Source organism: Anomaloglossus baeobatrachus, chromosome 5, assembly GCF_048569485.1.
Source record: "Anomaloglossus baeobatrachus isolate aAnoBae1 chromosome 5, aAnoBae1.hap1, whole genome shotgun sequence".
Classification (NCBI taxonomy): Eukaryota; Metazoa; Chordata; class Amphibia; order Anura; family Aromobatidae; genus Anomaloglossus; species Anomaloglossus baeobatrachus.
In genome coordinates this window covers 124,630,673-124,643,299 of record NC_134357.1, presented here as the reverse complement: position 1 = coordinate 124,643,299, position 12,627 = coordinate 124,630,673, and the positions used below count along the sequence as shown (strand labels likewise).

General features: G+C 48.5%; 1 protein-coding gene across 1 annotated transcript in view; it reads right to left on the bottom strand.

Annotated features, from left to right (window-relative positions):
- Positions 1–4,601: 4,601 nt before the first annotated feature.
- Positions 4,602–12,627, bottom strand: part of CHCHD1 (coiled-coil-helix-coiled-coil-helix domain containing 1) — a 17,514-nt gene continuing 9,488 nt past the window's right edge. The window contains exon 3 of the mRNA XM_075347222.1: positions 4,602–5,116. Within this exon, the coding sequence (XP_075203337.1) occupies positions 5,009–5,116 (108 nt within the window). The 3' untranslated portion in view covers positions 4,602–5,008. The remainder of the gene's footprint in view (positions 5,117–12,627) is intronic.

The following is a 12,627-nucleotide window of genomic DNA, read 5'->3' as shown; positions in this document are numbered from 1 at the left end:
CTGTGGCGAAGCCACCACCCCGTGGAAGGAGGAAGTTCGCTTGTACAGCGGAAAACATCCAGCCTCAGAGGACGCAGGAGAAACTGGGCAAGGGAATCGCTTCCATTGACGCCACCATCTGACCAGTACCTGTATTCGGTGCCTGATAGAACGACGTCGACCGCCAGCGGAGGGACTACTGTTTGACTAAGGGCAGCTTCACAAGTGCCGACAGAGTCTCGAATTGCGTCCCTGGGAACGGGAACTTCTGGTTCGAAGTCAGAGTGGAGTTGGACAGAATGACAAGCCACCCGAATTGGTTAGAGTGGCGAGAGTGAGCGAAGCACTCTGCTAAGAGTCTGCACTGGATGAAGCCCCGACAAGAAGACCGTCCAGGGCAAAAGATCACTGCCAAACCCTAGAGGTGCAGGACCCTAATCACAGCTGCCCCAACCTTGAGAATACTCGAGGGGCCGTGGCTAACCCCAAGGGAAGAGCCACGAATTGGACCACTCCGATAGCAAAACGTAGCCAACGCTGGTGTGAAACTGCGATTGGCACCTGCAGATAGGCATCTCTGATGCCGATGGATGCTAGGGAATCTCCTTGGGTTATTGATTGATCCGGTGAAAAACACACGGAACAAGAACGAGACTCCATGTGAAAACGCCCCACCTGAACATGCTTGAAAAGCTTAAGATCCAGGTCGGAAGGCACCGCCCTCTTCGGGGACTAGGAATAGATTTAAGCAGAAATCTCAGAACCGTTCCCAGTCGGGAACCGGTACAATTACTCCATTGTCCTGCAAGAATGCCACGGCCTGTGAGAAGGCGGCGGCCTTGGAGCCGGGAGGAGTTGACAGAAAAAAACCTGTTTGGCGGGTGGATAGAATTCTATCCTGTAGCCATGGGAGATATAATCCCGCACCCACTGAACGGAGACGTGTTAAAACCATACGTTGCCAAGTGGGAGAGCCTGCCACCGACCAAGGACGTTGTTGGCGTGGCTAGATAGCTCGGAGGAAGCTGACTCAGTGGCAGCATCTCCTGCGGTTTTCTGAAGACGCAGCTTCGAGCGCCATTTGGGTTTATGAACCTTGGCCGAGCTAGTGGACGAGGCCGAGGGCTTCGAGAACGATCAGATGGAGGAACGAAAAAAACGAAACCTCAACTGATTCCTGCCCTGGACAGGTTTCCTGGTTTAGGTTTGTGGCATGGAAGAACTCTTCCCGCCAAGAGCTTCCTTAATTTCATCCAGTTGGTTCCGAAGAGACTGGTCCCAACAAAAGGGAGCCCAGCAAGGAACTTCTATAGAGGCATCTGCCTTCCATTTCCGAAGCCACAGGAGCCTGCGGACAGCGAGGAAATTAGCCGAGGCCACCGCAGTGCGGTGTCCAGCATGGCAGACATGGCATAGGATGAAAAGACTGAAGTCTGGAAGTTCAGGCAACCATTTCGGGCATAGAGTCCCTGTGAGGGAATGCATCTCCTCTAGAGAAGCAGAGAAGGCTACAAAAAAACCCGCACTGCTGTAAAGCTGAGGAGAACGAAGCTCCTGCCGCCCCCATACAGATTTGGCCAGAAGGACAACCTGGCGGGCCGCAAAACCTTAAGTGAGGAGCCATCAGCCACTGACATAACGGTCCGGGCTGAGCCACCTTTGGTGAATGAGCCCACTACTTGACCACCACTGGTGGAAAGGGAAAAACAGTCCTCAGAACCACGCTTCATGGGAAGCGACTGTCAGAGCGGACCCTGGGCTTGGTCACGGTGGCCTGAAAACTGGAGTGGTTAAGGAACACACTCTGTGTTCTCCTAGGCAAGGTAACTACGGCGGATTGAGGACCAGTACAAAATTAATGTACAGTGGGATCCTTATAGAGGTGCCGTCAGCCACTGATACAACTATCCGGGCTGAAAGTCTAGACACCGGAGGGACCACCCTTGGCGAATGAGCTCACTCCTTGACCACCTCTGATGGGAGGGGGAAACAGTCATCAGAACCCCGCTTTGGGGTCTGACAGGACAGGCTGTGGGCTTGGACACAGTGGGCTGAAAACTGGAGTGGTTAAGGAACACACTCCTTGTCCTGTTTAAGGTATACTGATGACTTTCTGCCAGCGGGGAATACTCCCCTGATACAGGCGGATGGAGGTCCAGTACAAGTATAATGGACGCAATCCAATCATTAGCATCTGCGTCACCTACGGACGGATCAATGGTACATAAAGTAGCGTCCGAGCCCCTGGTAGAGACATCCTCCTCGTCCGGTGAGTCAGCTCGTGAATCAGAGCTGCGGGACGGGGAAGGACAGGGGACCCTGTGTCTCCATGTCAGGAGGACGGGGTCTGAGACCAGAAGGAGAGTCCTCTGTGAGCGTTGCTGAGCGAGCTGTAGCAGAAAACGCCCTGAGAAGGGGGCTAATGCATGCTCAGCAGATTCCGGGACAGCCGACCCCTGGAAAGAGCGGATTCTAGCCAAACCGGGGATCAGCCACCGAAGCCGGAGCAGCTGGAGGGACCACTGATGAGCCTCCAGGCTGAGGGGCCACTGTGTTTATGAGCTCGGTACAGCCGTACGAGACTACATGCAGTGCATAATAAAAACAGCCTTGCAGCCTTGCTCTAATGTGAGACATGCTGCAGAGGTGGGGGCTCTGTCCTAGAATGGCCCCCAGCATATATAAACAGATAAAATAAGCAGCTGCACAAACCGGAGGTTGTGGCTGCCAGATCGTTTAAACAGACATTTCTGTGCCCTCCAGTCCCTCAGCCCAGGCCCCCACTTGTCACAATGTGGAATCTCTGTGCCTATGCAGGCACAGAGAACGCTGAGAAAATGGCGACCGGAGCGAGGAGAGGGGGCGGGGCCTACTCTGAGAGCGGCAAATGAGGTAGCCAGGGGAGGGAATCCTTCCTCAGTGAGGAGTGTCCCTTCCCTGTGCTGCACAGCCGCTGGGCGGAGCCACACTGTCCCTCTGCATGACTGACATGCAGAGGCAGTGGAAACCGAAACTAGGCCTCAGGCGAAGCCGGGGCCTAGATTTAAACATGCGGCCGGCGTGCAGGCACCATCGGCGCGGTTCTCCAGTGAAAACTGGAGAACCGGCCGGAAATGTTAACACAAACATAAAACACACACTCCCCAATAAATAAAGTATAAAGGACCCCTGGAAAGACCACTTTCTGTGGTAATAACGTCTCATATACTTAGCTTGTGAGACGCAGGTTGCCAGGTCCCTGGGGGGTGATCGCTCCGTCCAGCAGGATCCTGAAAAAGGGCTGCGGATGGAGACCGGTCTCCTGCAAAGCAGTGAGAACCGTGTTGGCTCCCACTTCAAGCCAGAGCCCCAGGGGATGGGTGAAGGAGCGCGGCATGAGAAGGCTCCAGCCTTGGAAAATCAACCTTAACAGCACCGCCGACACAGTGGGGTGAGAAGGGGACATGCCGGGAGTCCAGCTGGACCCGCTTTTCTTCCAAATCTTTGATCCAAAAGGAAAAATCAAAAATCAGAGAATGCATGCGTGTGTGACCTCCTGAAACACAAAGCATTGAACTGGGTAGGACTGGCTAGCAGGGGGTGTATATGCTAGGAGGGAGGAGCTACACGTTTTGAGTGTAGTACTTTGTGTGTCCTCCGGAGGCAGAAGCTATAGACCCATGGTCTGGGTCTCCCATAGGAACGATAAAGAAAGATTACATCTTCCCTCAGTGAAGTGGTTTCCATCCCTTTTGTCCCATTTAGTAAATGTGCCATGAGGAGATTTCATGCTCATAGCTAGTCTCTGCAGACTTCCCTCTTCTTCAGTCATCAAGCAGCACTTCCCAACATGGTGCCCTCTAAAAATAAAAGTATCACTATACTGCCACATAATAAATATCTGCCATACTGCCCCCTGAAAAAATAATTGCCCCTCACCGTGCTTCCTGCACAAAATATGCCCTACTCAATAATGTCCCCCCACACAGTCTCTCCATAATATTATCCACAAACTGCCCCCCCACCCCCATGCTGAGCCAGCCATATCGCCTCTAAGCCTCCCCCCAGTGCCCCTCTCTCATAATATCCCCCCACACACGGAGCTTCTACATAATACCTCCGACCTGAAAATCTCCAAAAAGTGTGCGCCCCACAATCAGCCTATCCATACTATCACTTATCCATATTGGCCCTCTTCAAAATATTCCCCACACATTGCCCCTTTCCAGAATGTCACCTCCCACACAGGCTCTCTATAATGTTGACCTCCACACAGCCCCCTCTCCATAATGTACCCCCCACACGCTGTGCTTACCAAGAGCCAACTGTATAGATGCCTCTGTGGCTCCAGCAACAGTGTGTTCACGCAAGCAAATTTTTTTTCAGTGAGGTTTTGAAAACTTATTAAAAATAAAAGTAACGTCCCCTTTTATTCTTCTATCTGGAACCACGGCAAAACTTAATACTGGAAATTCATGCTGTTTCACGTCTAGGCAGGGGAAGACGGGCTCTGATCCAGTCCCAGCGCCAGTGTTCAAATGTATTTGTATCTGAAAGACGTGCATACATTTGAATATCGGAACAAGACAGCGACATAATAATAAAAGGATATAATTAATAATAATAATAATAATAATAAAAAATTATGGATAGAAGCTTTATTTCTTGGTAAGGACAAAAACTTCCCTACATCAAAATATTTGTTTTCTAAACTTTTTTCATAAAAAAAAAATCAATGGGTAGACCATTAACATACAATCTTGGTTGTATAACTCGACCTCTGCACATTCACATGAAATTAGCTGGTAATATTACAAGACCAATGTGCACTTAGGATGAACCAGTATGCCCCTCCTGAAGAATCGCGCTGTCCCCACGATAAAATGTAGGCTTTTGTGTGTGCGGCTGACATTGGTATGTCTCCTCATGGACAATGTAAAATGTTCACTTGGCCACAGTTGGATGTGTGTGGTTAATGCTCGCCTCTCAGACCAGTCTTCATTTATCTGATGGATATGTTCTCATTCATTTGTAAGTAAAGTTCGCATTTCTAGATCTCGTGCTTGATATTTGGATATTTTTTGAGCAATTTGTTGACCTGCTGTGGTGGCATCCAGCCTACAGGTTTTTCATCCTTGGCGCCTAATTTCCGGGCTTTCTGTAAAAGAATACGAAACATTTAGAAGTATTATTTGCTTATTACTACATATCTAAAGTTTCCCATTATCAATGCTAGTTTTAATGGAAGTAGAGCAGACCTGGGCAAGGGGTGGCCCGCGGGCCACATCCGGCCCGCCTACTCTCTGTGACCGGCCCGCCTTTCTCAGGGCGTCCTTGCTGGCCGGTCACTGATGAGAGCAATCTGACCTGTTGTCCGGAGCTCCAGGCTTCGGGAGGCGCGTGGTCAGATTGCCCTCATCAGTACCCGGGGGGGGGCTCACTCGGCCTCGTCAGTTCTGGTGCCCCTTGGCCGGGGCCCCACTCGCCTTAGTTCTGCTGCCCCCCGGGCCAAGTTCCGGGGACCGCAGTCCTCGGCAGGAATCTGCGGTGCCGTCCCTTTAAGGAGCAAAGACTTCCTGGTTGAACTTAATCTGTGGGCGGAGCTACCGGCCGGCATCCTGTTCATCCCACAGATGAGAGTTGCAGTGCCAGCCAGCGACCCCCAGCACAGTGCTTCTTTCCGGCTCTGTGTGGGCCCCCTCTCCACCGTGACCTGAGTGTTATGTGCCCTCCCCACCCCCCGATTTATGGGCCCTGGTGAGCTGTATGGGCTCTTCTCCCCCCTAGGTGTATTCCCTGCAAACCCCTCCCCCCCCCGGTGCCGTATGTGCTGGGCCCCAGAGCCGCGTGTGTGTCTGTCTGTCTGTATGTATGTATGTATGTATGTATGTATGTATGTATGTATGTATGTATGTATGTATGTATGTATGTATGTATGTATGTATGTAGCAGAGCTATGTGTGTATGTAGCAGAGCAATGTGTCTGTATGTATATATATGTAGCAGAGCTATGTGTGTCTGTATGTAGCAGGGCTATGTGTGTCTGTATGTAGCAGAGCTATGTGTGTCTGTATGTAGCAGAGCTATGTGTGTCTGTATGTAGCAGAGCTATGTGTGTCTGTATGTAGCAGAGCTATGTGTGTCTGTATGTAGCAGAGCTATGTGTGTCTGTATGTAGCAGAGCTATGTGTGTCTGTATGTAGCAGAGCTATGTGTGTCTGTATGTAGCAGAGCTATGTGTGTCTGTATGTAGCAGAGCTATGTGTGTCTGTATGTAGCAGAGCTATGTGTGTCTGTATGTAGCAGAGCTATGTGTGTCTGTATGTAGCAGAGCTATGTGTGTCTGTATGTAGCAGAGCTATGTGTGTCTGTATGTAGCAGAGCTATGTGTGTCTGTATGTAGCAGAGCTATGTGTGTCTGTATGTAGCAGAGCTATGTGTGTCTGTCTGTAGCAGAGCTATGTGTGTCTGTCTGTAGCAGAGCTATGTGTGTCTGTCTGTAGCAGAGCTATGTGTGTCTGTCTGTAGCAGAGCTATGTGTGTCTGTCTGTAGCAGAGCTATGTGTGTCTGTCTGTAGCAGAGCTATGTGTGTCTGTCTGTAGCAGAGCTATGTGTGTCTGTCTGTAGCAGAGCTATGTGTGTCTGTCTGTAGCAGAGCTATGTGTGTCTGTCTGTAGCAGAGCTATGTGTGTCTGTCTGTAGCAGAGCTATGTGTGTCTGTCTGTAGCAGAGCTATGTGTGTCTGTCTGTAGCAGAGCTATGTGTGTCTGTCTGTAGCAGAGCTATGTGTGTCTGTCTGTAGCAGAGCTATGTGTGTCTGTCTGTAGCAGAGCTATGTGTGTCTGTCTGTAGCAGAGCTATGTGTGTCTGTCTGTAGCAGAGCTATGTGTGTATGTCTGTAGCAGAGCTATGTGTGTATGTCTGTAGCAGAGCTATGTGTGTATGTCTGTAGCAGAGCTATGTGTGTATGTCTGTAGCAGAGCTATGTGTGTATGTCTGTAGCAGAGCTATGTGTGTATGTCTGTAGCAGAGCTATGGGTGTATGTCTGTAGCAGAGCTATGGGTGTATGTCTGTAGCAGAGCTATGTGTGTATGTCTGTAGCAGAGCTATGTGTGTATGTCTGTAGCAGAGCTATGTGTGTGTGTCTGTAGCAGAGCTATGTGTGTGTGTCTGTAGCAGAGCTATGTGTGTGTGTCTGTAGCAGAGCTATGTGTGTCTGTAGCAGAGCTATGTGTGTCTGTAGCAGAGCTATGTGTGTCTGTAGCAGAGCTATGTGTGTCTGTAGCAGAGCTATGTGTGTCTGTAGCAGAGCTATATGTGTCTGTAGGCATGTATAATGTGTATCTATGTATGTCAGTGTATATGGCTGTATAGATGTGTCCGTTCTATATGTATTTTTGTGAGTTTGTCTTTAAATATGTATGTGTACGTATGTGTGTCTGCGTGTTGATGGGGGCCCACTGGGACTCTTCCGCCCGGGGCCCACAAAACCCCTGGAGCCGGCCCTGACCCTCATCACACGCTGCGTGTCGGGGCAGGAAACAGAGGACAGATCCTGAAGCTCCGCACAGTGTAGGCAGCGGAACGCAGGAATCTCTCCTCTGTTCCTTGCCCGACACTTTTCTCTGTGACACACGCGCGCCCTGATATCGTCAGTACGGCGCGCGTGTGTCATTTGAAAAGTTCCCGCCCGGCAGGAGAAGCTGCAGAGGCGGGGGCCATATGGAAAGAGGCAGCGGCGGGGGCTCCTAGGAATACAGCGTCGACGCAGCCTGGCCATGTGAAGGAGAAGCAGCTCAGCAGGGGGCTCGTACGGAGGTGTCTGAGGACGGGAACGATAAGAAGAGAGGTGAGTGGTTACTAGTAACCTGCGGGGACAATGGGGGGCGGGCAGGCGGGGGGCTGGGGGAGAGGGGTAACTTTTGACAAATATTTGGGGTGTAGTGGTTTAGTATATGGGAATATAGTTTTACAGGTGTGGTATATGGGTGGGTGTAGTGGTGTAGTTTTATAGGTGTGTAGTGGTGTAGTATAATACAGGTGTATATAGGAGTGTAGTATAATACTACACCCCTATATACACCTGTATTATACCACACCACTACACCCCTATATACACCCTGTAATATACTACACCCCTATATATATATATATTACAGGTGTATATAAGGGTGTAGTGGTGTAGTATATTACAGGTGTATATGGGGTGTAGTGGTGTAGTATATTACAGGTGTAGTATAATACAGGTGTTTATAGGGGTGTAGTGGTGTAGTATAATACAGGTGTAGTATATAGGAGTGTAGTATAATACAAGTGTAGTATATAGGGGTGTAGTGATGTAGTATAATACAAGTGTAGTATATAGGGGTGTAGTGATGTAGGTTATCACAGGTGTAGTATATAGTGATGTGCTGCAGTTTATTACAGGTGTAGTATATAGTGATGTAGCATATTACAGGTGTATATAGGGGTGTAGTATAATACAGGTGTATATAGGGGTGTAGTGGTGTAGTATATTACAGGTGTATATAAGGGTGTAGTGGTGTAGTATATTACAGGTGTATATGGGGTGTAGTGGTGTAGTATATTACAGGTGTAGTATAATACAGATGTTTATAGGGGTGTAGTGGTGTAGTATAATACAGGTGTAGTATATAGGAGTGTAGTATAATACAAGTGTAGTATATAGGGGTGTAGTGATGTAGTATAATACAAGTGTAGTATATAGGGGTGTAGTGATGTAGGTTATCACGGGTGTAGTATATAGTGATGTGCTGCAGTTTATTACAAGTTTATTACAGGTGTAGTATATAGTGATGTAGCATATTACAGGTGTATATAGGGGTGTAGTATATTACAGGTGTATATAGGGGTGTAGTAATGTAATATATAGTGGTATAGTATATAGAGGTGTAGTTTATTACAGGTGTAGTGTATACTGATGTATATTACAGGTGTAGTATGTGGCGGGTGTAGTGATGTAGTATATGGGGATTGTGTGTGTGTATGTATACATTGTGTGTATGTGTATATATATTATAACACGCACAGTATATATGCGTGTTTGTGTGTGTGTGTATATATATATATATTATATATATATATATATATATATATTATATATATATATATGTAGAACCGAGTTAAAGAAGTTGTCCAGTTACCAAAACGGATTTTTTTTTTCTGATAAATCTTGCTAATATGTGCCCCTCAACACATCTATTATGTTTTTTCAGCAAAATTACCTTTTAATTGTGCACTAGCAGCACCCGGTCATTGCTGGCTCCAGCTCTGATGGGGTTAATCTCTCCTCTGACTTCCTGTGTTCAGTTCCTACAAGTCCAGAATTCTTTGTGGCTCTAGGGCGGTGTCTGGCTTATCTAACACACCCATTGTGTCTAATACACCCACTCTGCTCCCACCCAAACCCTCCTCCCTGCCTCTTCCCTGTGGATGCACTGAGATCAATCATTACAGAGACAGCAGCAGCTCTACACAGCCAGGGGAAGAAAGTGTGTGTGTGCGTATATACAGTGTATGTGTATATACAGTGTATGTGTATATACAGTGTGTGTGTATATACAGTGTGTGTGTATATACAGTGTGTGTGTATATACAGTGTGTGTGCGTATATACAGTGTGTGTGCGTATATACAGTGTGTGTGTGTATATACAGTGTGTGTGTGTGTATATATATACAGTGTGTATGTGTGTGTGTGTATGTCATACTCACCTGTCTGCAGGGTCCCGGTGCCATGCCTGCTTCCAGCCCCTGTCTCGGTACCGCCGCTCTGGCTGTGTGCAGTCTCCCCGGGACACGTACGAAGCTTGCAGGACCTGGCGGTGGATCACCTGATGCAGTCACCTGACGCATCAGCTTGATCGATTCTCGTGGTGTCGCCGGCTTCTTCGCGCTCGGCCGGCTATCAGCTGATCCTGCCGTCAGGGGACTTCATCAGCTGATTACCGGCAGCTCCTGCAGTGATGGGCCAGGCTCAGACTCCGCTGCAGGAGCTGCCGGTAATCAGCACAGACGTGAGTAATTTTTTTTTTTGCACTGATGCTTCAGCTGATTGTATAATCGGCTTTTATACAATCAGCTGATGTGTCATGTGATTCACGTAGTTTAACCTGACACATCATCTGATCGCTTTGCCTTCCAGCAAACCGATCAGATGATATTGGATCCTGATTGGACGGCGCGGGACCCTAACCCAGGATTACTGCGGAGGGGGGTTTATTTCAATAAAGATGGAGTCACTAATTGTGTTGTGTTTTATTTCTAATAAAAATATTTTTCTGTGTGTTGTGTTTTTTTTTTTTTTTCTCATTACTAGAAATTCATGGTGGCCATGTCTAATATTGGCGTGACACCATGAATTTCGGGCTTAGGGCTAGCTGATAATATACAGCTAGCCCTAACTCCATTATTACCTAGCTAGCCACCCGGCATCAGGGCAGCTGGAAGAGTTGGATACAGCTCCAGAAGATGGCGCTTCTATGAAAGCGCCATTTTCTGGGGTGGCTGCGGACTGCAATTCGCAGTGGGGGGTGCCCAGAAAGCTTGGGCACCCTTCACTGTGGATTCCAATCCCCAGCTGCCTAGTTGTACCCGGCTAGACACTATAATTAGGCGAAGCTCACGTCATTTTTTTTTTTAAAATTAGTTCATGAAATTCATGAAATAATTAAAAAAAAAAAAGGGCTTCTCTATATTTTTGGTTCCCAGCCGGGTACAAATAGGCAGCTGGGGGGTTGGGGGCAGCCCGTACCTGCCTGCTGTACCCGGCTAGCATACAAAAATATGGCGACGCCCATGTCATTTTTTTTTCTTTTTTGGGTAAAAAAACTGCATACAGTACTGGATGGAGGATGCTGAGCCTTGTAGTTCTGCAGCTGCTGTCTGCTCTCCTGCATACAATAAACATTTCGAATAAGGAAATGACATCAGACCTTTTTTTTTTTTTTTCATCAACAATCTTTAATGGCATTGTGCACTGATTAAAAACGCAGTGAGCAAAAACGCAGCAAAAAAGGCACCAAATCGCAGCAAAAAACGTGACATGCAGCACCGCAGGTGACAGAGCAGAGCAAGTTGGTGACATGCTCTGCTCTGACACATAGGTGTGCTGCATGTCACTGTATCCACTCTGGGACTTGTTGTGCAGGTGACCGGATGATACATGTCACTAACTGCCCCACTCTGTGATTTCTGCTGCATAGTACCAACTGTATACACTCTCACCTGCACAACAAGTCCCATAGTGGAGACAGTTAGTGACATGTAGCCTCCGGTCACCTGCACAACAAGTACCAGAGTGGAGAAAGATAGTGACATGCAGCACACTATGTGTCAGAGCAGAGCATGTCACTGTCTCCACTCCGCTGACCTCACAGCCCGTACACGCTGCGATGGATGCAGGGGGACACAGAACAAGTAATCGGCCGACACTGGAGTCATCTGATTACTTGGGATGAATTGAGCAGTAAAATGCTCTGGTGCTCGATGGGCGAAGCCCATGCCGATTTTTTTTTTAAAAAAATTCATTAAAAATAAAAAAACAAAAAAAATCACATTGTTTGTGGGCTCCCGCTGCATTTTCTATTGCTAAGGGTAACCAAAGCAGCTACTGGCTGCTAGCCCCCGCTGCTTGGTGTTACTTTCACTGGCAATAGAAATGCAGCGAAGCATTTTTTTTTTTTTTTTTATAAAGGTTTTTCCCTGAAAACGTTTAAGAAAATGACGTGGGCTTCGCCATATTTTTGTATGCTAGCCAGGTACAGCAGGCAGCTACGGGCTGCCCCCAACCCCCAGCTGCCTAGTTGTACCCGGTTGGGAACCAAAAATATAGAGAAGCCCTTTTTTTTTCATGAATTTCATGAAATAATTAAAAAAAAATGATGTGGGCTTCACCAAATTTTTGAGTCCAGCCAGGTACAACTAGGCAGCTGGGGATTGGAATCCACAGTGCAGGGTGCCCAAACTTTCTGGGCCCCCCACTGCGAATTGCAGTCCACAGCTGCCCCAGAAAATGGCGCTTTCATAGAAGCGCCATCTTCAGGCGCTGTATCCAACTCTTCCAGTGGCCCTGGTGGCAGGTGGCACGCTGGGTAATAAGGGGTTAATACCAGCTATGTTTTACCAGCTGGTATAAAGCCCGAGATTCTTAATGTCAGGCCAAGTTTAACCTGGCCATTAAGAATCTCCAACAAAGGGTTTAAAAAAAAAAAAAAAAAAAAAACATCACACAGAGAAAAATACTTTATTAGAAATAAATACACAGACACAGTAGGGACTCCATGTTTATTTACTCCCTCTCACCCCTCCACGATGGAGAGATTTCTGTACTGACCATGCCAGGAGAGAGCGAGCGGGGGGGGGGGGGAGAAGAGAGAGCGAGCGGGGGGGGGGGAGAAGAGAGAGCGAGCGGGGGGGGGGGGAGAAGAGAGAGCGAGCGGGGGGGGGGGAGAAGAGAGAGCGAGCGGGGGGGGGGGAGAAGAGAGAGCGAGCGGGGGAGGGGGGAGAAGAGAGAGCGAGCGGGGGGGGGGGGAGAAGAGAGAGAGAGCGGGGGGGGGGGAGAAGAGAGAGAGAGAGCGGGGGGGGGGAGGGAGAAGAGAGAGCGAGCGGGGGGGGGAGGAGAAGAGAGAGCGAGCGGGGGGGGGGAGG